The sequence below is a fragment of the Mustela nivalis genome (genome assembly GCF_964662115.1).
Source record: "Mustela nivalis genome assembly, chromosome: 11".
Classification (NCBI taxonomy): domain Eukaryota; kingdom Metazoa; phylum Chordata; class Mammalia; order Carnivora; family Mustelidae; genus Mustela; species Mustela nivalis.
The window spans coordinates 86669162-86694416 of NC_139030.1; the positions used below are offsets into that span (position 1 = coordinate 86669162).

Genomic DNA, 25255 nt, shown 5'->3' on the forward strand with positions numbered 1-25255 from the left:
TCTTGTCTAAGGCCTAACACGGTCAGTCAGGGGCACGGCTGAGAGCGAATGCCAGATCTGTGGAGGCTGCCCCCTTTTCCATGTGACTGTGCTGGGCACAACCTCTAAACAGTGGGCCTGGGGACTGGGCACTCTCCTCCATGAAGGAAGGAGAGGAAGAAAGCCTGCAGCAGTAAAGACATGAGGTCAGCATCAAGAATATCTTCCCAGATGAAACAGGGAAAGAAGGTGTGGAAGCTTCTTTTGGTTAGATTCTGTACGGATGACCAGGTGACTAGATCCTTGGGGGTGGGTGTGCAGTGGCAGGAAATGCACCTCAGGGTAGGGGTGAAGAGCTGACCGCGCCCTGGGCCTGGTGGGGCCAAGTCACTCTTCTGCTTCCTTCTGCTCTCAGCAGCCAACAGCCACTTAGAGTAAGTCTGAGTTCTGGAATGTTCCATGTGAAGCACCCTTAGGCCCTACCTCTCCTACTCTTCCCATCTCCTTTGGGTGCAGCTGCCCCAGGACTGGACGAGAGGAGGAAAGTAGCAGGAGGGGGTGGGAGAGAAGGGTGGAGGGACACAGGAGCGGGTGTGGCCAGGACAGAGGCAGGCGCCGGGAGGGCTGCTTAGAAATGCTGGTGTGGGGTGAAGCAGGAAAGAACGAGAGGGAGCTTCCCCATCTCTGTTACTTGATCCTGGCTGCGCAGGTAAGTAGTCTCATTCCCCTTGTACAGATGAGGAAACTGAGTCCCAGCAAGTTTCAGCAGCCTGTCTCAGGTCACCCCCTTCAGGAGTTGAAAGAAGGGGGATCCTGTGGTTGGGAAGAGAGAAAAAGCCAAAGAATAAGCAGAAAAAGGAGGTGTTTTCAATATAACTGAGTCTGAAACTGGGGAAACTGATTTTGGCCCTAAAGATTGGTCTTGAACAGTTCTGGAGATGGACTCCAGAAAGGAAATAACTTCCCGAAGGTCCGTCCTGCTCCGGGTTCATGAGAAACAGAGGACTTGGTTCCTCTCTGCCCCCGGGTGGGCCTGGCAGGCCAGGAAGGGGTGACAGATGGTAGCGGACTAGCCGAGCAGAGACGAGGATGGTCGTGTGTCAGGACCGGGGAAGGGTGGGGAACAGGTGAGGACAGGGCCGGGTGGGCTGGGTCGCTGAAATCCTGCAAGCCTGGGAGCGGAGCCCTGGGGCTGGTTGGCCTCTGAGTCTGAGGACTGTTTCCTGCCGTGTGGAAGGAAGGCAGATGCTGCTTCTCCCTGGAGAAGCGATCCTGTTCCCCGAGTTCAGGCAGAACTCTCGACTGACTTCTGTGGCTTACAATCCGGTGGCCATGGGGAAGGGACGATGACACTTATGCCTTATGAATGTGACCACGCTGGGCTTCCCGACAGCCCAGAATTTCTGATCCGCCATCCCACCGCCACCCTGTGCCAACTATGTGCAGGCCCCCGGCCTGGAGCTCAGGCTGTCGCGTTCAGGCCAGGAGCGGTGGGTGGAGACATAGCCTTGGGTACCGGCGAGCAGGTGGGATTGGAATCAGTGTCCACGGGTCCCTGCTGTGGCTCTGTTCTGACGAGGCGACAGGGTGGTGAGGCCTGTTTTATCTGTTTTACTGCTGGTGGAAGGGATATATGTAGTATTTTTGTGTTTTTTTTTTTTTGTTGTTGTTGTTGTTTGTTTGTTTTTACAGGTGGGGTATAGGCTAATGTGTATTGTTTACCCAGTGTATGGGCCCGGGTCGTGGTAGGAAATGGATGGCTCATTCTATGGGACAACAGAGAGGTTCATGGACTATTTAAAAGGTCTGGGTAAAGCAGTGATGGATGGTGAACACCCCCGGGTGATCTCGAGCAGGAAGAAGGAGCCATTCCCACACCAGACCTCAGGGAAAGCAGAGAGCTGGCGGACAGGAACCCTGACCGGAGCTGTGGTCTTGGGTAGAGGGAGGCAGGCGCTGGCACCTTGACCTTTGCTCCTTACTCTGTCTCCCATCTCCTGCCAGTCTCTTTCACAGGCCGAAGGCCAAAGCCTTCTGGGACCCTGGGACCTGAGGGTCTGGGTGATGCGGTCAGTAGCGGCCTCCAGGGGCGCAGAACGGGCTGGCCAGTGGAAGGGGGGCCATCAACAGGTAGAAGGACACAGACTTCAGGAATCACTTACGGGGGCTGTAGCTTGAACTTCTGGGGTCAGCATGAATTCCAGGGGATGAGAAAAGTGAACGTGTGCCTCTTGGGTCCTAGTTCTGATGCATCTCTGCATGGGAGTGGGGGGAGCTGGAGGGTGAAAGTCAGGCGTCTGCTAGCTTGTAGGGTAGACGCCTATCGGGGGCTCGCTGTGTGCCCCGGGGGTGTGTGGGGCGCAGCGAATAGAGATCAGCAATCGGCCTGGGGTGGCCGGGGAGCAGATGGAGCCCTCACTGTCTCCCTGTGGGAGTGGGGTGGCAAGTGTTGCAGGCACGGGGGTGAAGCCTGGAGCCTGGAAGGGTAGGAGGAGTATTCAGGAAGTGACCCAGAAGGGCGAGGTGTGGCAGGGGACGGTCGGCCCTGGCATCATGTCTCCACTAATGTTTCTATGGGGTCCTTGTTGCATGGCAAGGATGCAGCTGGTCCCCCAAGACGAATCTGGCTCCCTGATGTTTAGCTGGCTGGCGTATGTGCTGTGGGCGAGGGGGCAGGCTCTGGGCCAGATTGCCTGCTTTCCTGGGCCAACTCTGCCCCTTGGTGCTGTGTGATGGGGTGAGCTGCTTACATTCTCCAATTACTGACGTTCTCCTACTTTCCTCGTGTAATTGTTTGCTATTTTTATCATTATTAATAGTCGAGGCTGACGTGCTGGCGGACTGGGTGGCTGCCAGTTCTTGGCATCCCCAGGATGCTGGGGCCCTTTCTAGGCCACCAGGAGCCAGCGTTGAGGGTCAGGAGACGGTGGCCACTGATTGGCTGTGTGTTCTGAGGCAGATCTCTCTACCTCTCTGGGCTGAGAAGAGGGGTGAGGTCAGGGGTTAGCCAACTGTGGCCAACTCTGGCTTCCTGCCTTTTTTTTTTCCTGCCTGTTTTTGTAAAGAAAGTTTTATTGTAACACGGCCCCGCTTTTTTGTTTACGAGTGATTGCTGAAAAAGCAGACTTGACTAGCTGCTCCAGTGACCGTTTTCTAAATGGCCTGAAATATTTACTGTGGAATCTTTTACAAAACAAAATGTGTGCCTGCACCGGGCCAGAGGGCCTCTGCAGTGCCTCCAGGCTCCAACCCTCAGATGCGGGCAGCACAGAATCCAGGCCTTTGGAGGGAAAGCGGTCTGAGGCTCCTGGGAGGGGGGTGGGTGGCCCCCGGCTGGTTGAGGAGACTTTGGAGGAGGCCTCTTGCGAGGCTGGGCTCCGCCTATATGGACACCAGTTTCGGGCACGGAGCTGGCTGGCTCTGCCTCACGCCATGCTTGTTTGTCCCTTTGCTGACGTCTCTCCCCGCCCCCACGTGCCCTGGCCAGCAAAAGTTCCCGGAGCCTGGCCTGCCCAGGGCAGCACAAACCCTCTGCTTCTTCTCTTTCTCGGGCTGGTTTCAGCAGATGCCCTGATTGGGGTCAGTGCATGAGCTGTGCTCCGATCACGTCCTACTTGGGGGAGACAGGGCAGGGCCGGATTTGGAGGTGATGGGAACATCATCTATCCCTGATCATGTCCCAGGAGAAGCCAGGAGTGTCCTGCTGCTTCTCACTGTGTCACCCTGAGTGCCTTTCAGGCCTGGCTCCACAGATCTGGGAGGAGGGTCAGGCAGATCCCGGCTGTGAATCAGATCTCCCGGTCTGCCTCCAGATGTCACATGCCCCAGGCCTCCGTGTCCTCACCTGTAGAATGCCCATTCTGGCCCCTGTCCCCCAACTCCCCAGATTCTTAGGCTCTTCTAAACACCAGGCAGGGATAATGATGTCAGTCTCTAGAGGAATGCTAAGTGTGTCAGGCACGGTGGATGGGTGTGTCTTGGCGTGGAAGGGACTGGGCGTGTCTCCCCGGCATAGGCCTGTTGCTAGGCCAGCAAGCCTGTTTCTGGATTCTGGGCGTGGGTGGAGCCCACGGGAAACCTGGCACTGTTCTGAACATGGGCAAGGCTGGGCCGGAGCAGACTCCAGCCATGCCAGGGGGCACCTAGGAGGGAGGAAGCAGCTAAAAGGGGCGCTTAACTATAGGAGGGAAGATTCCATGATAACTGTGTTCAGAGGCAAAGTTGGAGTCCATTTCTGGGAAGCTTCTGTGGGGTTCTGTGGGGGCTCTTACAGTGTCTCCACGATACCGAGAAGTTGGGTAGGCATGGGCCGGCTGATAGAACCCCAGAAGTGCCCTTTGCATGCTTGGCTGTCTTTTTGGGGGGCTGTCCCCACAGGCTGGGGAATTCCCTGGCAGGTTGGGAGGGGTCTGCACTCTGCCCCCGTGGATCTTAGTCTCTCTTCTGCCCCCTTCCAGAGCCCCGGAGCTATGTGGAGTCGGTGGTGAGGACAGCAGTGGCTGGACCCCGAACTCAGGACCCCGAGCCCAAGAGCTTTAGCGCCCCAGCTGCCCAAGCCTATGGCCATGAGACGCCCCTGAGGAACGGGACCCTGGGAGGCTCCTTTGTCTCCCCCAGCCCCCTCTCCACCAGCAGCCCCATCCTCAGCGCTGACAGGTAAGCAGGGAAGAGGACCCAGGCCTGGATCTGCCTAGAGCATGGTTGGGCAGAAATCATATCCAGATAGCTGTACCTTGGAAGCGGGGGTGCATCAAGAGAGCACCTTGGGTGCCAAAGCCCACGGGGAGCATGAGCGTGGATGAACTATAATTCCCAGACTGAATCTGATCCCACTGTCCGGAACTGTGCTGGAAGGAATGAGGGCCATCGTGGGGAACCAGTCCTTCCCACAAGTTCAAAACCTAGCCAACAGCAATCACTCTGTAGCAAGTGCTTCTGGTGTGCCAGGCACTTTGCTAAATGCTTTATCTGGTTATTTTATTTAGTCCTCTCAGCAATCCTGAGCAGTAAGTACTCTTATGATCCCATTTTTTAGAAGAGGAAACTGAGGCATAGGGAAGCCACCTAGCTTGCTCAAGGTCCTGCAGCTACACAGTAGCGAAATAGGATTCGGACCAAAGGCGTCTGGTTCTAGAGCCCCCGTCTCTCCTCTGGCCTGGGCCTGCGTCTCTGTGCCTGCCTGTCCCAGGGTGATAGATGTGCCCAGAGCAGACATATAAGGGTTTGGAGCTCCCAGCGAGGGGCTGCTATTTCTGGCTAGGGATGCAGAGAGGGTTTCTGGGGGCTGGAGGTATTGGTGGTGAGGCCAGAAGGATGAGCAGTTGTGGAAAGGTGGAGGAGGAGGAGGGAACGGGCATTCTAGAAGGAACAGCGCAGCCAGGGCAGAGGGCTGGGGTGTGGATGTATTGATGCGTGGGGCTGAGGGCATGCACTTGCAGGTGGGAAGGTGGCTGGACAGCTGGCATTCTCAGTGGGTCAGACAGAGAGAAGAGCCTGGAATCAGGCTGGGAAGGGCTGTGAAGAGGGAGGCCCCCATGTGTGGACTGCAGGGGGAGGGGGCTGGAGGCTTTGTGACAGGGAGAACGGGATCTGACATGGGAGAGGGAGCTCAAGATCAGCCCTGCCATAGGGTGCCAGGCCTGGGGCTGCTGACTGGGCTCGCCTGTCCCGACCAGAGCTCTCCTCCAGGAGGGGAGACTGCTAGGCATCCCTCTGCGTGTCCACCCCCTTTCCTGCCTTGGCCTTCCATGGGGCCCAGAAACTCTCCAGCCATCCCCTCCTGTTATCACAGGCCAGGCCTAGTGCTGAGTTTGCTGTGTGCCCTACGCCCTCCCTTGGCCCAGTGCAGCGTGCCCCTCCAGGTTAGGGTGGGAGTGGCCCGGGGGTGCAGAGGCTGTGTTCTCCTGTGTTCTGAGAATTGAGAACCTCAAGCCGAGCAAGCACCCTGGTCCATCTCGCCCCCTCTCCAACCTCTGCACAGGGCAGACGGCTCCATTTCTTTGGCAAGTCTGCTTCTAGGCAGAAGGTGAATTCTTCCTTTAAGGGGATTTTCCTAACCTGGCCAGCCACCATGGCTCCTGTTCAGGGTGCCCTGATATTAGGATGTCTTCACTGGTTCTCACTCAGATTCCTCCTGCTGTAGAGTTGGCTCTTTTCAGGGCTCAGGAAGCTAGCGGTTCTGCCTTGGGGTTAGTCTTCCAGAACTCCATGTCACTGGCCCTTACCCCGCCCCTCTCAGCTTGACACATCCTTCCATTCCTCAGAGTCCGTGTTATTCCGTCCCAGGAATGACATTCCACTCTAGCTCCTTCTGGGATTCGAGGTAGACTTTTTCTTGGCCTGGCCCATGACCTGCTTCTTGCCCTTGGCTCTTGCCTGACCCACCACCCCAGGTCCCCCCCAGGGACCTGAGCTTATCCATCCTGACCTCAAGACTCCTTCCAGTCTGTAGCTCCAGACTTTGACCCATCGTCTTGTGTAAGGACTGCCCCCCCCCACCCCTGGCCCCTGTCCAGGGGCTCCTGCTGCAGACCTCGCCTGCTACCACCCTACAGCCACAGCTCAGACAGGGTCCCTGTCAACCTTTGCCTCTCCTACCATATCATCAAGGGGTAGGACTTTGGGTCTGGAAGGAATCAGGGCTATCTAACTCAGCCCCCTTTTTTGCCATGTGAGAAAAGTTAACCAGGTTTTTCAGAACCTAGGTTTCCCAGCTGGTGGCCGCTGCATTGCCCTGCTGTACAGATAGTTACACAAAACTTCAGAGGAGAATCTATGATTGTGACCATTCCCCCAGGGCCAGCCCCCTCTGAAATGAATTTTATTGAAATCTTAGAATGGGGAGCAACCTCTGAGCTCATCTAATCTAACCTCCCAATAGAGAAGACCCCCCCCCCCAACATTCAGGTCAAGAAGCAGGTCAGCTTCTGCTTAAATACTGCTAACCATAGGAGTCTCATTACCATGCAAGGCAGCTTGTTGAATTAGGGGCCAGATCCAACAGCTGGAAAGCAGACCTTACAACAAGCTGAAATCTCCTTCTGGGAGACTTGTTGTCTTTGCCTTTTGGAGCTAACCAGGAATGAAAGCCCAATTCCAGCGTTCTCTGTGTCCAAAGACGATCATAGTTTTCTGGGAAAAGTGAGTCCAGGTGGGGATGCTCCCAGCAGGAACAGGAGCGAGATGGGTCGACCCCTCCCTGGTGTTCAGTTTTGGTGCTATTGGAGGTGACACGAAGAGAGCTATCTTCAGTGTCCCTAGGGAGACCCCCTCATTTTGACTTGCTATTTAGGAGCCAACAGGAGCAGTGGGGGAAACACGGGCTTTGAAATCAGATGCAGTTGAGCCGGAAGCCTGGTCTTTTACTGTGTGATCATGAGCTCAGCGCTTCACCTCTCTGAGCCTCCGTCTCTTCTGCTGCTGCTTCCATGGGGTGATGTGCAAAAGTCATGATGTTTTGGCACACATGCCAGTGGAACTCTTATTGTTGCTGGTGGTGGGAGGGTGGGCTGCGTGCTCACGGAGAGCTTGTCTTTCACCTTGACATCTCACTCGGCCTCCTCTCTCTCTAGCACTTCGGTGGGGAGTTTCCCGTCCGGGGAAAGCAGTGACCAGGGCCCCCGGACACCCACCCAGCCTCTGCTGGATTCAGGCTTTCGTCCCGGCAGCCTGGGCCAGCCCAGCCCTTCGGCTCAGAGAAACTACCAGAGCTCTTCTCCTCTCCCGCCTGCGGGCAGCAGCTACGGCGGCCCCGACTACTCCCTTCAGCAGTTTGGCTCTCCGGAAGGCCAGGCGCGGTCTCAGTTCACCGTGGCCGGTGTCCACACGGTGCCTGGGAGCCCTCAAGCAAGCCACAGGACAGTGGGCACCAACACCCCCCCCAGTCCTGGCTTTGGCCGCCGGGCCATCAACCCCAGCCTGGCTGCCCCTGGTAGCCCCAGTCTGAGCCACCGCCAGGTGATGGGTCCAGCAGGAACTGGTTTGCATGGCAGCACCGTCTCCAGCCCCCAGGGTAGTGCAGCAACCACTCCGGGAAGCCCCAGCCTGGGCCGGCATCCCGGGGCCCACCAGGTTCCTGGCCTCCATGGTGGTGTGGCCACAACTCCGGGAAGCCCCAGTCTGGGCCGGCACCCCGGGGCCCACCAAAGCAGCCTGGCTCCTGGTCTCCATGGCAACACGATAGCCAGCCCGGGAAGCCCCAGCATGGGCCGGCACATGGGAGGGTCTGGATCTGTGGTTCCCGGCAGCCCTAGCCTGGACCGGCACGTCGCCTATGGTGGTCACTCCACTCCCGAGGACCCAAGACCCACACTGTCCCGGCAGAGCAGTGCCTCTGGCTACCAGGCGCCCTCTACACCCTCCTTCCCCGTGTCCCCTGCTTACTATCCGGGCCTGAGCAGCCCTGCCACCTCCCCGTCGCCGGATTCAGCAGCCTTCCGTCAAGGGAGCCCCACACCAGCCTTGCCGGAAAAGCGGAGGATGTCCGTGGGAGACCGTGCGGGCAGCCTCCCCAACTACGCCACCGTCAACGGGAAGGTGTCCTCCTCACCTGTGGCCAGCGGCATGTCCAGTCCCAGCGGGGGCAGTACTGTCTCTTTCTCCCACACGCTGCCCGACTTCTCCAAGTACTCCATGCCAGGTGAGCCCCTCCTGCCGCCCCTGCCTCGACTGTGACGGGTCGTCTGCCGGTTCAGGTATCTGTCTCCGCCTCTGTCTTTTGGGCATATGACCTTGAGCAGATCACTGACTTCTGGGGCTCAGTCTCCTTGTCTGTACAGTGGGAGTTGGAGGTGTCCTCAGAGTAAGTGTGCTGGGTGCGGATTCTGTGATGAGGATGTGGGTGCCCATGAGGATGATGAGGAGGAGAGTAATAATGGTGACCTTACTGTGAATGATGATCCTTTCCCCCAACCTGGCTTCTGCCACCTGTTGAGCATGTGCTGTGTGCCAGGCTCTGAGCCACTCATGGGCTCCTTAGTCTTCACGGCTGCATGGCACAGTAGGTATTCTTGCCCTTGTTTTATTTTATTTTATTTTATTTTTAAATTTTATTTTATAGATTTTTTACTATTTGTTTAAGAGAGAGAGAGAATACAAGCAGGGAAGGGACAGAGGGAGAGGGAGAAGCAGGCTTCCTGCTGATCACAGTCCAATGCGGGTCCTAATCTCATGACCCTGAGATCATGACCTGAGCCGAAGGCAGATGCTTAACCCACTGAGCCATCCAGGTGCCCCCCCCACTTACAACCCCCATTTTATGTAGGAGCAAACCGAGGCTTAGGGAGGCTCAGTCATTCATCCAGGGTTACACACTTGATAAATGATTTCTGATCTGGGCCCACGTACCCTAAAGTTTGTGCCCTTAAAGTGTGATTGGAGTTGAATGATCATGATTCCATACTTGTGATTTAGCCTTCCCTTGAAAATCTGCCTTCCCAACGTGGACCTCCTATGTTTGGCCACTCACGGCACTCTGTCCCCACCTTTTGATCCCCCTGTGTGCATGTCACTAATAACGGATCAAGAAGCTAGCTGCCCTGTGGGCCGAGGCCAGAGGTTGGGCACTTTTGCTTGAGTCTGTTTCCTACCGGCCCAGCTTTGCAGAAGCCCATGTGTTCACACACTGAATTCTTCACTCATCATCAGAACTAGGCATTTTTCTCCTCTGTGGAGAGGGCTCATTATTAAAACACAAAGGTCGAGGCCTCAGCTGATCTGCAGCTCTCAGCCAGTCCTGGAACATGACTGTTGCAGAGTGGCCCCGGGGTTCTGGGGCATTCGAGGATGATTTAGACAGTTTCCGGCAGCCCAGGGTGGGGCCCAGCTGCCTTGATGCTCAGTGTGACTCTCCCGGGTCCTGCCCTGAGCCTGCCAACTCGGGACACCTACAAGGACCTTGCACACCCCTGCTTCCTGCTGCCCACCAGGGACATCTGGTTCCCAGCCCCTCTTCTTGGAGGATGGAAAACTTCTAGTAGTTGGGACATTTCCTGTTTCCCACCATCTTCCCTGCTTAAAATAGCCATTGGAGTCAACACAGGAAGGCACATGGGGCTCCAGCCGCCTCTGACAGCTCATTAGGCCCCAGCAGCAGTGGGGGCCTGGGCCTTCTGAGCAGAGAGAGAGAGGCAGCAGGCAGCCCTTGTGGCCCAGATGCCTAGCCCAGAGCACCCCCCCCTCCACGCACAGCTGCCAGGAAAGGGAGCTGTCCTACCCCCTTGCTGTCCTCCGGAGGCTGGTCCCAGGGGTCGAGCACAGTGTAACTGACAAGTCGAAATGAACTGAGCATTGGACACACAGTCTAACTCGTGGCTCGGTCCTCACCATCAGCTTCCCAGCATCATCAGCCCAGGCTGCCTCTGTCCCAGCTTCTCTTCCAAGAAAGGAGAGCAAAAACACATATGCAATTGGAATCTTCCTTTCTCCCTCTTCCTCCAGCTCCCCGTTTATTTCTTTGGTGCCAAAACATGAAGGAGGAGCTTGGAGAGTGAGGACCACGCATTGGCGGCTGTGTTTCCTTTCCTGGGAAGGACTTACAGGAGCCTTTCCAAGAACCAGCTGTGTGATCTGGGCAGGTCCCTCTCCCTCTCTGATCCTCACTTCTCTCATTTGTAAAGTTAAGTGGTCAGACTCGATGCTCTCTGAGCATCTTACAGAATCTAAATGCTCCATAAAGCGTCTCTGGTCTGTGGAGGGTCTGAGTGAGGGTCATTTGCCAGAAAAGTGGGGGTAGGTATATGATGCATAGTAGATAGCCTCTAGGCCACCCCCTCCTCTGTTCCAGGGCAGATCCTCCTCTGTTCCAGGGCAGGGCTGAATTTGTTTGTGATGCAGAACACGGGCTCTCCATATAGGGCGTGAGGGGTGCTGGGGAAGAAGCGATGGGAATGTCTCTTTCTTCCCTCATCTTTGCGGTGGTTATGACACAATTGGGAAGTCCATCTTGTGGAGAGAGAGGCCAAAAGGTGGGGTGCCTTAGCCTGTGGGAGAGAAGCTGCAGGAAGGGTTTAGTCCAAAACTAAAAGGGGGGGGGATGGAGTGGAGGAGGCCTTTCCTCAGCTCGGGGAGAATGCAGTGCCAGGCTCTTGGACAGGAGAGCAGCTTCATGATGCGTGACAGTTGGCCGGAGATGGGAAGGATGGGCAGGCAGCTCAGGGTCCCCTCCAGCAGCGAGGACACCGCCTTCCTGTGCTAGTTTTCTGTGACCACCGTGATCAAGTACCACACACGTGGTCACTTGAGACGACAGAATTTAATCCTTCCCGGGCTGGAGGCTAGAAGTCCAAAGTCAAGGTTTTCGAAGGTTTGGTTCCTTCTGGAGGCTCGAGGGAGATTCTGCACCAGGACTCCTCTTAGCTTCTCATGGTGGCTGGCAATCCTCGGTGTCCCTTGGCTTATAGATACACCCTTTGGTCTTTGCCTCCGTCTCCATGACCCTCCCCACATGTCTCTGTGTCTTCCCCTCTTCTGATAAGGACATAAGTCCTATGGCATTGGGGCCCCTTTCACCCAGCACGACCTCACCTTACCTTAATGACATCTGCAGAGACCCTATTTCCAAATAAGGTCATATTCACAGGTGCCCAGACTTAGAGCTCCAACAGACCTTCTTAGGGGCTACAGTTCAACCCCTAACGCTGTTTCTCTCTCCTCCTCTTGTAGACAACAGCCCTGAGACACGGGCTAAAGTGAAGTTTGTTCAGGACACTTCCAAGTATTGGTACAAGCCTGAGATCTCCAGAGAGCAGGGTGAGTCCCAGGTGGCACGAGGGTCCTGTGGTCCATCGGAGGTCACTGCTACCTGCCGCCCACCGTGTCTTCCTTGGGCACGGAACACAAGCAGACTTGCTCCTTTTTGTCACACGTGGCAGTCACAGGTCAGACAGTAAGAGGCACCTCCCCACGGTGAAGCGTGGGGGTGGTGCAGAAGCAGGGTTTGTAGACCCATGAAGGATCTTTAAAATCAGTGAAGTCTGGGTTTTCCAAGTAAAGTAAAAGGCCAGCTAACGTAATAGCAGATCTCAGCCCCATGTCTACACAAAGTGGAAGATTTGTGCACGTTTTACAGAAAGAGCAAACTTGGGATAGTGGGGCTGGGGATGAGGCCCACTTCAGGCTCCCCAGGCAGGCAGGTGTTGGCGACAGGTTCGAACCGAACTGTTGCCTGTTGGTTTAACTGTAGTTGAGGGGAATGCACCGTGTCGACTGGCTTCTGTATTGTGTGTGGCTGCCGTCAGGCGGCCGTGGTGGCCCTGTGCTTACAGCAGGGGCTGCACTGCCTGCTGAGCCCGGAATATCTACTACCTGGCTTTTCATAGAAGACACTTGTCTCCTGTAGCAGAGGAGGACCCTTCTGAACCTTCGGTTCTAAAGAACGAGGTTTGATAGGCCTCGAGTTACAGCTAAGATCACGGCCATCTCTTTCCTCCCCCCCACTTCTCTTCTCTCCTCCTTCCCTCCCAGCCATCGCACTCCTCAAGGACCAGGAGCCAGGGGCCTTCATCATCCGCGACAGCCACTCCTTCCGAGGGGCCTATGGGCTGGCCATGAAGGTGTCTTCTCCCCCTCCGACCATCATGCAGCAGAATAAAAAAGGTAGCTTCCCCTCCTCGAACAGGGCTTCTGGACAACATGGTCGTCAGTGCTGTGTCCTCAGAGACTGAGGTGCCTGAGGACCCCAAGAGCAGCAGGGGCCTGGTCCCTGCTGAGTCAGACTCTTCAGGAGGGCAAGTCCTGGGCCTGGTGATGGCTGGGGTCAGAGCACAGGGAAGCAGGATTATGGGGACCCTGTGGTTGTATTTGCCTGAGTGGTGGTCTCTCCATTCTGGGGTTCCGGCCGTACTGCCCATCCCAGCCTTGCTCCCCTCTCAGAGCCGCAGTGGGGAGAAGTGATGGAGTGCCACTGGCAGGCGGAGGGAGGGTGCCACGAAACGTGCTCTATCCTCCTCTCTTCTCATCCCAGGGGACATGACCCACGAGCTGGTGAGACATTTCCTGATCGAGACCGGCCCCAGAGGAGTCAAGCTCAAGGGGTGCCCCAATGAGCCAAACTTTGGTAAGCTGTCCCCCACTTCCACAGCCTGCTCGCAGAGTCGCAGGTGGTCCCTGGTCCCCCTTGTCATGGGTGCAGGGACCAGTGGCCCTCGTCCTCTGTTCCGTGGCTGCTTCGCTTAGCCACAGGCCTTTTCGTATTTGTCCCACTGCCTGAAAAGCTTGATCATTGGAATTTGAATTAACAACCACAGACAGCCCCCTACGATGTGAAAGTCACCGTCTGGGAACCTTTTATTACCTCTGGTCTCCTCACAGTTCTGCCTGGGAAGTGTTATGGCCCCATTTCCCACATGAGGTTCACAGAAGCCAGACTTACCCAAGGAACACAGAGCTGATAAGTGACTGAGCTGGGATTTCATCCCACGATTCTCTGCTACCTCTGCTGCACTGCCCTGAGAGGGGCCCCAGCAGCCGGAAGGACTGAAGAGAGATGTTGGGAGGAATTTTCTGGAAAGGACCTTTGTGGCAGCTAGAGGGAACCTCTGGAACCTTCTCCCTTAGATCTTGCTAACAAGAAGGGGGTGGGTTTTCAGCTTCATTGTTGGGCTGAGGGAGAGGTGATAAAGAAGCCAGAGATTATGGATAATGCGGTGGGGTGTCTCGGCTCCTCAGCGCCCTGGCCCGCTCCCAGGGACACCGGTCCTGACGTGCTGTCTCCTCCCACAGGGTCTCTCTCTGCCCTCGTCTACCAGCATTCCATCATCCCACTGGCTCTGCCCTGTAAGCTGGTCATTCCAAACCGAGGTAGGAACGTGAGACTCCTTGCTCTCCAAGTACATCTCCGAGCTGGCCTCCTTCTTGTGTCCGCTCTGCCAGCTTCTCCAGAACACAGGCCAGGGTTGGAGGACATGGGTCATTTTGCCAGTCTGGGGAAATTCAAAACTTCTCTCCTTCCCCCCACCCCCACCCAATACAAAAGAAGGAAAAGCTCTTAAAAAAACTTAACTCCAGGAACACACATAATTGACTTGCCAGATTGTTCTGGAAAATTCTCTGGTGGCTTTAAGGAATTCTTTCACGAATCTTCAGAATATGCCCAGGGGAGGCACTTGAACTAGGAAACAGTCATGGGGAGGACCATGTATAGAGGCTGAGATGGGTACTGGTGGATGGGGCTGAGGGGAGGGGGAGGGGAAGGAGGATTTATGTGGTGGGGGATGTTCCCCGGGGGTTGGAGGTTGGCATGAGTGAAGAGGAGGGAGTGCACTCGGAGGAAGAGGTGGCCAGGCTCTGCCTGGCGTGGGAAGGAAACGGGGCCAAGATGTCTTTGGAGTTTCCGGTCTGCTTGGCTGTGAGGGTGTTCTCTGACTGAGGGGTTGCGGAACTGATGGGAAGAGCAAGGCTTGTTGGTTGTGGGAAGTATAAATGGAACCCGAGAGCCTCAGAATTTATAGGTGAGAATCTGAGTGGGACCATGGGCCCAGCGAAGGAGAGTTTAGCCCTTGTCAGAGAAGTGTTTCAGCTTTGGAGGAGGGCAGACAGACATCCAGGACAGACACTGGATGGGGTTCTGCCACCCGGCCCCACATACAAGGGCCAAGCGTGGGGGATTGTGCTTGGCCTTGACCTCGAGGTCTAGGAACTAGAGACTGGGTCCCTTCTCCCCATCCTCTGTTCAAAACTAGGATATTCAGGAGTGTCTCTGGGAATTTCTTCCAGTTTCTCTTGCAGCTCCTGCGGTTATGCCCACACACACAACCCCCAGTATTATTTGATATTTTCAATGTATCCAACTCAATTCATTGAATTATTAATGATAATTGACCAACATTATTGGTTTAAAGGTTCAAATACAACTTAAGTAGCATTATTAACCCCATATTTTGGACACCAACTAAATTATGGTTCTATGAAACTTATGAAAGTAGTGGAGCAATTATAAAGCTGTTTGATATTTACATTGTAGAAAACAGCGCTTTGCAAAGTATGGTTCCCAGACCCACGGGGTTGGCCATCCTGGGAACTTGGATGCAAATACTCTCAGGCCCCACCTACTCAGGAACTCAGGGGTGGGGCTTGGCCATCTGGGTTTTCGTAAGCCTGCACACCAGAGTCTGGCGTGTCAATAAGAACCGACAATACTCAGTTCTTATTAATATTGAAATTATAGTTTTGTCGCATTAAGGGCTTGATGGCTTAGGGCCCTCATGGAGCTACACAAAGACATACCCACGGGCAATGACAAGAGCGACATCCATTGCCACTCAAAGACCTGCTTTATGCCAAGCACTGGGCTCCCCCTGTGCGTGGAACATCTCAAAAACCCAGCAAAATGGGTACAATTACATCTCCGTGTTATAGCTCCTTGGCAGATGCTGGGGCGAGAGTCTGAACCCCACACTGTTGGACTCCAGAGCGCTCCCCCCGCGTGCGGCACACTTGCCGTCACTGTTGGAATGTTCCGACTGGACACGCACGTGCCACCTGCCAGGGCCTGTTAGGAAAAGTGGTATCCATTGCACAAAGTATTTGCAGAGCTTGCCTGAGGCTCAACCAGACGTGTGCTGCTTTCCAGCTCTCGAGTTTTAATTACCGGCTGAATTAAACTTTTGTTTCAGACCCCACAGATGAGTCGAAAGCTAGCTCGGGCTCTGCCAACTCCACCACTGATCTGCTGAAGCAAGGGGCAGGTGAGTGGCCGCCCCAGCCTGGGTCCCCGTGCGGGCTCCTCCCCTCTCCTCTGGCCTGCCCTGTCCCTCCCTGCAGACCCGAGTACCGCCAGGCAGTCCACATGTCTGTGCAGATGCCTGGCTGGGGGGCTGGCCTAGAATTCATCCACTCCTTCTCCCCAAAGAGCTGACGTGGTGTGTCACCCACCCCCCGCACCACCCCTGCCACCCCATTGCGGCCCCACTGACTCCTCTCTGGGCGGGCTTATTCCAGCCTGCAATGTGCTCTTCGTCAACTCCGTGGACATGGAGTCACTCACTGGGCCACAGGCCATCTCCAAAGCCACTTCTGAGACGCTGGCTGCTGACCCCACACCAGCTGCCACCATCGTTCACTTCAAAGTTTCTGCCCAGGGAATCACACTGACTGACAACCAGAGAAAGTAAGCCTCTTCTACTTGCTTCCATGTCGGGCTCTCTCCCGGTGACCGTCTATCCATCTACTTACCCACCCGCTTACCCTTTGTTCCTTGTACTCACCTGTTCGCCCACCCACCCATCCGCCTACCCATCCATGCATCCATCCAGCCACCTGCTCGCTCATCCAGCCACCTATCCACTCTTCTACCCACCCACGCACCCATTCACCACCCACGCACCCATCCACCACCCACGCACCCATCCGTCCGGTTACTCATCCACTCACCAGTTGATTTGCTCATTCCTGCATCCATTCATCCTCCATTTATCCTCTCCCACCCATTTATCCCATCATCCATTTCTATCTCTATCCATACATGCATCCATCCTTCCTTCCTTCCGTCCATCCATCCATCCATCCACTCACCCACCGTTCCATCCATCCGTCCATCCATTCTTCCTTCTGTCCATCCATCCTTCCTTCCATCCACCCATCCACCCACCTACCTTCCATCCATCCATCCATCCATCCATCCATTCTTCCTTCTGTCCGTCCATCCATCCATCCTTCCATCCATCCATCCTTCCTTCCTTGCATCTTTCCTACTACAGTTGTGCCTGGATTGAGCACACAGCCATAAATACAACTGACAAAAGTGCCTCTAGAGCAGAGCCTTTCCTCTCAGACTCTCCCTCCTACTTCTTTCTTTCCTCCTCCAGGGTCTGCTCATTTTTCTCCTTCTTCAATACCAATTTCTTCCTTCTTTTCCCACTTACTAGCACTTGGGACCTGTTTCAGTAACACGTCTGTTTGTCCCTGGGCATCGCTTCTATGAGTGGCCCAGGCCATCTTGTGTATAAGGTGGAGGTCAGTCCGTGACAGCTACACGTGGTGGCCTGACCTGCAAGGGGAGGTTGGAAGAGAGTGGTCACTTCCACGCTCATTCTCTGTTTACCTGGTATCTGTACCTCAGGCTCTTCTTCAGACGACACTACCCACTCAACACTGTCACCTTCTGTGACCTGGATCCTCAGGAGAGAAAGTAAGTCTTTTGCAGACACCTTCCCTTCTGCACACTTTTAGAACACTGGAGTCTCCGTGTGTGCAAGTGTGTGCACGTGTGGCTGTGGGTGAATATTCTTGGTTCAACTTGAAGGTCTGTCTGTGTCTGTGAGACTGTGAGTAATTGTGTTGAGTAGCTGTCTGAGTTTTTCCCAGCACACATTTGGAGACCCTCCCAGGGACTCAGATGCTTGCTTCCATGCCCTCTGCCATATCCTTGACCTTGAATCTGCTGCTCCTCTGCACACCAGAGAGCTCCTTGGGAGACAGGCTGCGGTGTTCTCTTCACCCTCAGTGCCTCCCCCTGCTTGATTTTTGGAGGCCTCCATCCACCTGGAATGGGGTCTCCCTTGCCTTCCCCCAGGAGGCCTGGTCATGTGAGGGGCTGGGTTCTAGGGGGTGAAAAGGTGTAGTGTTTTATGCGATGGTATGTTTCTTTCCACAGGTGGATGAAAACAGAGGGAGGTGTCCCCGCTAAGTAAGTGTCTTCTCCACTGCCCCAGCGGGCTGCTTCAGGGGGAGGCCTAGAATCTGGGGCCAGGGGTAGGTGAAGGGTAACAGAGGCCTTTGTGCCAGGGTCAGTCACTTGGGAGAAAAGCTTGGCCAAGCAGCGAGGACTTTTGCCTTCTCCTTTCTTGAGGCTGGAGCTAGTCTTGCCACTCTCTCCTAGGACCAGAGTGTCAGGGAGCTGGGGAAGTGGACAGGGAGCTGGAAACATATTGGAGGCTGTGGCCACGGGGCAGGGGGTTGTTTGAATGGTCTTTCTGCCCAAATCCTGGCTTCCTTGATTCCCATTCTCACTCTTCGGGTGAGCCTCTGTGAATCCTGTAGTCTGGAGGGAATCTTGCTCGACAGTGGAAAGCTCCATGAACGCCCTTGGGAGCATTCAGAGGGGCTGTGTGGGATGGAGGGGACCTCGCTGTGCCCGAGGCCATGTAAAGAATGGGCGGCCCAGCTGAAAGGAGGACCCAGGTGTCCAGCCATCTCAAAGCATGCCTCACACCTGCTTTAGGCTTCTCTGAGTTCCCAGGACCGTTAGGGTCTCCAAGTCCCTGACCCAAGCAAGCAGGCCCAAGCTCTGTGTCTGAAGGAGTTCATCCTTGGTCACCACCGGGCCCTGTGATGAGGAGATGATGGGTGGGGGACAGAAGTGGGCTGCTCCCAAGCCCGGAAGTTGTTCTCCTCATTCTGGAGCTGGGTTTGTGCTGAGCTTCCTGCTGACGTGACCTTGCTCTGCAGGGCAGAGGCCCAGGAGAGCCTGGCTCAGTCAGGGGACAGCACTGGGGGGGGGGGTAGGTGTGCCAGGCGCCTGAGGCCCCAGATTTTGGGAGGCGTGTTCTCAGGTTCCTGCAAGTGCTCCTCCCTGCCCTGGGGCTGAGGTTTCCTGCCTGGATCCATTCCCCCCAGCAGAGAAAGGACCTGGCAGTCATTGAACTGGCTGGGGGAGCTGAAATAAACAGCAGGGAGGGCAGGCAGGCCATGTTTAGGCTGGTGAGGTTGGCTGGCTCCCCACCCTGGCAGAACCAGGCGGCCAGGCTTGGCTCGAGGTCCTGCGGTGGCTCGGAGCCACTCCCTCCCTCCGCCCTTACTGCCCTCCTGGGCACCAAGGAGCCTGAGCGGCCTGGAAGGGAGGTGCTGGCGCTTGGGCCATGGACCCGGGCATCCCCTGCACTTGGGCAGGTCATTATCCCGGACTTCGGGCCCTAGCTGCTCCAGGCTCCTGAAACAAAGGTGGGGACAGCAAAGCTGTAGGAAGTCCTACGTCCGTGTGTGCGTGTGTGCGTGTGTGCGTGCGTGTGTGTGTGTGTGTGTGTGTGTTTATGCATGCGGGTGGTGGCAGGCAGGACCCAACTTTGCTAATTTTAGCTGTTGTGGTCCAGTCCTGGGGAGAGGGGTTTCCATCGGAATCTCCAGCTGTCCGATTTCCCCATCTCGCTCTAATTAGCAATGTGCCGACGGGGAGGGGACCCGGGCTCACATTCTGTTCTCTGCTCATATTTTTAACTCTGTTTTGCAGAGAGAATGCCAGGTCACTCTGGTGCAGGGAGTGGGGGTGGGGAGGAACAGGTGTGGGGTCCCCCATCCCCTCCCATTCTCTCGAGCCGAGAAGTGTGTGTGTGTGTGTGTGTGTGTGTGTGTGTGTGAGTGTGAGGTGGGTGGCAACCCCTTATCCTTTTGTCTCCCTGATCCTCTCCTTGTGTCTGAGGAGGCCAAGCACTGTGACGGGCCGTCCGTGGTTCCTTCACGTGCTTCTGTGTTGTGTGCGAGAACAGGCTAGGCCGGGTGGGGCTGGGAAGTGCCGCCAGAAGCCTGCCTAGGAATGTCCCCGTTTTATTTTTGGTCTCCCCACCTCTTGCTGTCCAGTCTCCTCATTTGCTTCCAGCTCCTCCTCCCCCATTGCTCCTCAAAGGGGAGTGCCTGCCTACCCCGAAACCAGGGACACTCTCATCCCTGGGACCTGGCTTTCTGGGGCTGGACCAGAGGGAGGATTCTCTCCCGTCCCTGTGGGCAGGGGGAGGTAGGAAGACCGGGGAAGGGCTTCGAGCTGAGGGTGGGCCTGCTCACACCGGCAGCTCTCCCAGGTCTCGGGCGTCCCCCACCCCCCAACCCTCCCCTCACGCCTGTCACCCCCTCTCCTGCTCCCGCCACCCCCCACAGGCTCTTCGGCTTCGTGGCCCGGAAGCAGGGCAGCACCACCGACAACGCCTGCCACCTCTTCGCTGAGCTTGACCCCAACCAGCCCGCCTCTGCCATCGTCAACTTCGTCTCCAAGGTCATGCTGAATGCCGGCCAGAAGAGATGAACGCCACCCCTCGCCCAGGGCCAGGGCAGTGGGGATGGGGCATGTGGGGAGGGGACCCATGAATCCTGACCACCCTTGAATCCAGAAGGAGGACTTTGGGCCAATTTTGGAGAAGGAGAGAAGAAAGTGCAACGTGGGGAGGGGGAAGTGAATTGCAGAGGGGAAGGGGGAGAGAGAGAGAAAGAGAGAGAGAGAAAGAAAAAGATGAAGGAGAATAACTCGGATTCCCCTGGGTAGATGGATACTGTGGAGCCCCCAAAGCCTCCACTGCCCACCAGGTCCACCTGACTCCCCCCACCCCTCTGAGAGGATGGGGCTCCTCAGAGGAGACCGACCAGCTCCTTGGGGATCTGTCATTTGGGAGTAGATGGAAAAGCTCTGTCTCCCTAACCTTACTGCTTGGCAAGGAGAAATCAGATTGAGAGCATCCTTTTCTGGCCGCCTCTGGGGTAGATGGGTGAACCAAATAGAGCCAGCACGGAACATCAAGTGGCCGAACTTTTGCCTTTGAAAGTTTCTGAGTCCTGGGGTACTGCAGGGTCTCGGGACTGTGCCTCTGCCGTGCAGTGTGCGGGTGTGTGTAGAGGGTGTGTCGTGGGACCACACCCTTGTCCTCACACACTGACTTCCACGTGCCTCTTAGCCAGGGTCGTATCACCTAGCCTTGTCTGTGCCCGTGTGTTTGCATACACATGTGCCTCCTGTCCAGAAAAGGTGACAGCAGGGGGTGACAGGGCAGCCCGAGGGGACATAAGCCCCGTTCCCCAGGATTCTGGGTCACAGACTGTGGGTCCCTTTACCTGCGCTCTCGCGGCCCTGGGTGTCGTCAGCCCCTTCTCAACAAAGACCCCGGCGGGGCAGGGGAGGCCAGAATATTGGTTTTGGAGGGAGGTGCAGACACACATGTGCGTAGTTTTGGGGAAGAGAGCCACCAGGAGGGGCGGCCTCGGCCTCGGAGCTCAGCGGATTGGACAGACTGGACATGTGTGGTCCCTCAGCAGCCTGGGCAGGTCGCTCCCACTGCCCTGAGCCCTCAGCCCGTTCTTGGGTTTTGTGCCCCAGACCAGCCTTTCCTCATTTCCTTATCTGCTTGTTGCCCTTCTGGGTGTGGGGGATTGAGCCTTCCTGCCCTGCCCTGCCCTGTCCTTCAGGGTCCTCAAGTTGGAGCTTGTCCTGGGGAACTTGCTTTCAGAAGCCCTGCCCAGCAATCCCCAGGAAAGGCCCCCGAAGGGCTCGTGGCTCCCTCTGTGAGTGTTTTGGGGTCTGATTTCTACCGGACTGCCTGGGATGTCCTTAGCAGATTTCTTGTTGCTGCTGTCTGTGCATCCCACATGGCCTGCCTCCCATGCCAAAGACTTGCTGTCCCCCCTCCTGCCTTGGTTTCCCTGGCAGAACCAAGCTGCCCACGGAACAGAGGGGCCAAGGGATGCATTGAGGTCAGAGGGCCAAGAGGTCAACTGGGCAGTTGGGGACCCCTCATACCACCACCCAAGGACTCTAAGCTGGAATGGAAAATTCACCAGGACTCCATTCTTGGGGGGCTTCTTAAGCCTATGGGGTCCCTTAGAGAGAGGCATTGTACTGATATATAAATATATATAATATATATGTGGGACATACTGACAGAATCTGTAAGCTAATAAAATATAAGAAAAGGTTAAAAAAAAAAAGAATAGGTAAATTGACGAGAAGTATTTATTGTTTTCCCATATTGCTTTATTGCCTCCCGGGGCATAAACCAATTCCCATCCCTTTTTCATGTCTAAGTGAAGTCTGAAATGTAGGGGCCCTTTATTCTTGGAGGAAGCAGGGCTCAGTGGTGGCACCTGCCCCATTCCCTTGGTCCCCTTATTTTCTGGCAAGCCCGGGGCACAACAGTCAGCTCCCAGAGAGGGCGGGGGGGCTGCCCTCCTCCCTGTGGGACTGCCGGGACAAGGGTGTGTGTGGTGGATGGGGACGTGTGTGTCTTTTGCATTTTTTTCTCCTCCAAGAAGCTGTATCTGTGTGGACGTTCTGTTTTCAGGGAGTTGGAAAGGAGAGTGTCTGACGGTGGGGAGCAGGCCCCCGCTTCCTAAAGGTTGCAGCCTTGTACTTGGTGACCAAGGTTCCTCCAAAGCGCTCTTCCTTCTGAGGCATTCAAGCCAGATACCCAGAAATCCTCCCCTCCTCCTTCCCACCCACCCCAACTCTCTCCCCAGATGGGAGATATTTCCTCCCCACTTCCTCTGTAAATATCTTACATCTCCCACTGGACGTGGCCCTGGGCGCTTGCCCCTCCTGGTCTGGATGGCCTCTCCTCACTCGGGGCCTGGCGGAGCGGCAGACCCTTCAGCAGCCAGCCCTGGGCCTTCACACACGCTTTCCTACCGCCCACCGGCAGCCCCTGCCTCCCAGGCACGGCCAGCCTGCCCCGCTCAGGCCTGAGCCCAGTGTGACCCTGGGAAGGACCAGGGCATCCTGGGAAGCTGAGCAGCTCACTCCTCACTCACTCCCTCGCATCCCTCTGGAAGGAGTGGGTTTCCAGAAGAATGCTGGGAAGGGTACCCCAGTCTCCAAGTGGCTCCACTTTGGGGTCAGACACTGGTTGGGAGGACACTGTGGCCCTCTCATGTCTCACAGGTTAGGTCTGTGCACCCCTGCGTGCGCACGGGCACACACACACACACACACACACACAGCACCGCAGTATATTCTTGCCAAAGATTTCCTTTAAGAGAAAGCACTTTTAATCATTATTGTTATTATTGTGTAAATGTCTAACCTTTTCTCTCCTCCCTCCCCCGCACCCCTTTTTGCTGTTACTGTTGAATCTGTCTGTCAGCCAGGAGAGTGCTGTCTGGTCTTGAAAACAGGCTGGCAGGTCCAGGGTCCGGGGGAGGTTGGCAAGGAGGAGCGGGAGAGGCAGGGTCAGGTTACAGGGCGGGGTGCAGACACCAGGCAGGCTCATGGCCCCCGTTGTGCTCCAGCCAGGCTGTCTGAGGTCGGCCTGGGGCCTCCCTGGGGCTGGCCTGAGCGGTGTCTGGAGGGAAGAGGGCAGGGAAGTGACATCTGTCTGATTCGGTGAGAGAGGGTCAACGAGGTATAGGGGAGTTCATGCCGGTAGACCGGGAGGAGAGGGCAGAGCACGGGAACAATGGAGAGGTGACCCCAGAGGGGAGAGAGGAAGGAAGGGAGCTGTTGGGTCCACCTCCAGGGGTTCCTGAAATGCCCCTGCCCAGCAGTCTTGGTGTCCTGGCTTCCTTACCTAGTCAGCTGCTTGAGGGCCATGTACGCTGTGTCCGAGGTTTAGGGTGGGCCTTCTGATCGCCCTCTTCATCGGAGTCGCTCCTAGCAGCTCTGAAAACTCGTGGACCCCTTCTCCCTTGGGTTTTGAGGAATCCCTCTGTGTATCAGAGACTAGCAGGACAGGAACAGTGGGGCCTGGTGGCCAGAAGAAGCCACAGCCAGCTGGACAAGTGTGATCCTTATAAAGGGGGCTCTCAGGAGGAGTGGGAGGATACTCCGATGTGCCCCAGTCCAGGTCGGGCAGGCTCCTCCTGCCACACAAGGTGTGTGGAGGCGTCTAGAAGCAGAACATCTATGCCCTGGACATTTGTCCACCAACCCGCCCTCCCGGGTCTACCGCACTTCTTTGGAGCTTCCCAACTTCAGGCCCTGGGAAGGTCAAGTAGGTCCATGCCCTGTCCGGGGGCTCCCTCCAGCCCCTACATCTCCCCATGCTCAGGGTCCTTGGAGAAGTTGGAGGCAGAGGCCAAGATCCATGCCTCATCCAGGTCCAGGCCCCAGGACCTGGAGACTGGAGCTCCTGGCCAGTGTAAGGCTAGATGTAGGCGTGTGCGCATGCGCGCGCGTGCGCGAGGGGTATGCGGTGCATACTTTGCTGATCTCTTTAGGAAAGGTGGGGTTAGCGTCCAAGGGAGTGGGTGGGCAATAGGACATCAAGTTCAATATCACCCAGCCGTGAAAAGAATCAGGAGGGCCCCTGATGGGAGGAACCGCAGTATCGTTGTTGGGGACGACTCGCTCTCCTGGGTGGGGTTCTGGTAGATGGGCTCCTTCCTGACTTCTCTGTCCTCCGATGTCCAGACTGTTGGAGGACTTCCATGTACGTCCCACACCTGGCCTCTTCCTGGCAGTGGGGTCTTTGCCGACGGATGTCCCAAGTTCGGTTTCTGATCAGTGTTAAACAGGTGGAGACTCTCCTGGGTGGCCGTGTTTGGTTTGTGTGTGAGAGTGAGCACATCGGTGTTCACATGCCGTGTTCCCCCATTTTCTCTCCTCCCTCTGTCATGCCGTCCAGAACAAATGTAAGAGATTCTTTGCCTCCGCCTCCTGGCCTCCCTGGCCCCTGCAGGAGAGACGGAAGAACCCAGCCTCCTCCCGACCCCGTGGCTGTGTATTTATATAGATGGAAATATCCTTTTTATTTTGTATCATCGTGCCTATAGCCTCTGCCACCTGTGTAAACCCCAATCTGCGCTACTTCCCTGGATATGAATGTATCGAAGCCCTTGCCCGCCCGCTCCTGTACAGCTGCTTTCTCTCCTTGCGCCCATTGTATGGCTTTATTCATGATAAAGCGAAAGAAAAATCTGTGTCTTTCTCTAGCTGTGTTCTTTGGGAAGGGGTCTGCCCAGGGCTCAGCGGTGAGCACAAAGGTGCCCCCTCCAGGCTCCGGATGTGCGGTGGGCTTCAGGGGGTGCCTCTCGCACACGGCTCCCCCATCATTCTCCCAGTGGCTTTCCCGCCGTCCAGGTCTCCGTTCTCATTGCCATGAAAGTTTCATCTGGACTCTTTTAGCGAGGAGCGAAACTCAAACTGGTTTAAGAGAAAAAAAAAAAAAAAAAAAAGCACTCTATTGGCTCTCGAGGCCCAGCGGGACCCGACAGCTCCAACGGTGGAGCCAGAATTGGTCCCCATCCCTCAGCTCTGGGCTGGGTTCCCATTCAGGCAGGCTGTGCCCCAGCGTTGGGCCACGAGGCGCTCCCAGCTCATATCCAACCAGTGCGGCAGCCCCCGCAGGGAGCTCTTTTCCCCAGTATTTTGTGCAAATATTAAATGCTAGGGCAAGTGCTCTTTAACTCTGATGGGCCTTGTTTGGGTCATAGGACCAGCTCGGAAACAACCAGTGTATGCAGAGCTGGTTTTCTGGACAGCCTCTGGAGCCTTCTGGACCACGGCGAAAGAGGGTGTCGTTACGTTGAGGCGACAAAGAAGGAAACTGAGTCTGTGAGAAGTCACCTAGCTTCTAACAGGTGGAACTGGAACTTGTCACCACTGGTGACAGCTGGCATTGAACAATCCCGCTAAGTTCTGGAGGCCATGCCG

The 25255-nt window shown here is 56.0% G+C and overlaps 1 protein-coding gene across 25 annotated transcripts in view; it reads left to right on the top strand.

Annotated features, from left to right (window-relative positions):
- The window catches only part of TNS1 (tensin 1), a 221448-nt gene extending 196926 nt beyond the window's left edge, over positions 1 to 24522 (top strand). For all 25 annotated transcript variants that reach the window (XM_082690433.1, XM_082690451.1, XM_082690444.1 and 22 more), the window contains 11 exons: positions 4437 to 4635; positions 7551 to 8617; positions 11641 to 11727; positions 12442 to 12573; positions 12941 to 13033; positions 13699 to 13776; positions 15591 to 15662; positions 15916 to 16084; positions 17036 to 17104; positions 17570 to 17602; positions 19783 to 24522. In XM_082690433.1, coding sequence (XP_082546559.1) covers positions 4437 to 4635; positions 7551 to 8617; positions 11641 to 11727; positions 12442 to 12573; positions 12941 to 13033; positions 13699 to 13776; positions 15591 to 15662; positions 15916 to 16084; positions 17036 to 17104; positions 17570 to 17602; positions 19783 to 19927 — 2144 coding nt within the window. In that variant the 3' untranslated portion in view covers positions 19928 to 24522. The remainder of the gene's footprint in view (positions 1 to 4436; positions 4636 to 7550; positions 8618 to 11640; positions 11728 to 12441; positions 12574 to 12940; positions 13034 to 13698; positions 13777 to 15590; positions 15663 to 15915; positions 16085 to 17035; positions 17105 to 17569; positions 17603 to 19782) is intronic.
- Positions 24523 to 25255: the final 733 nt, after the last annotated feature.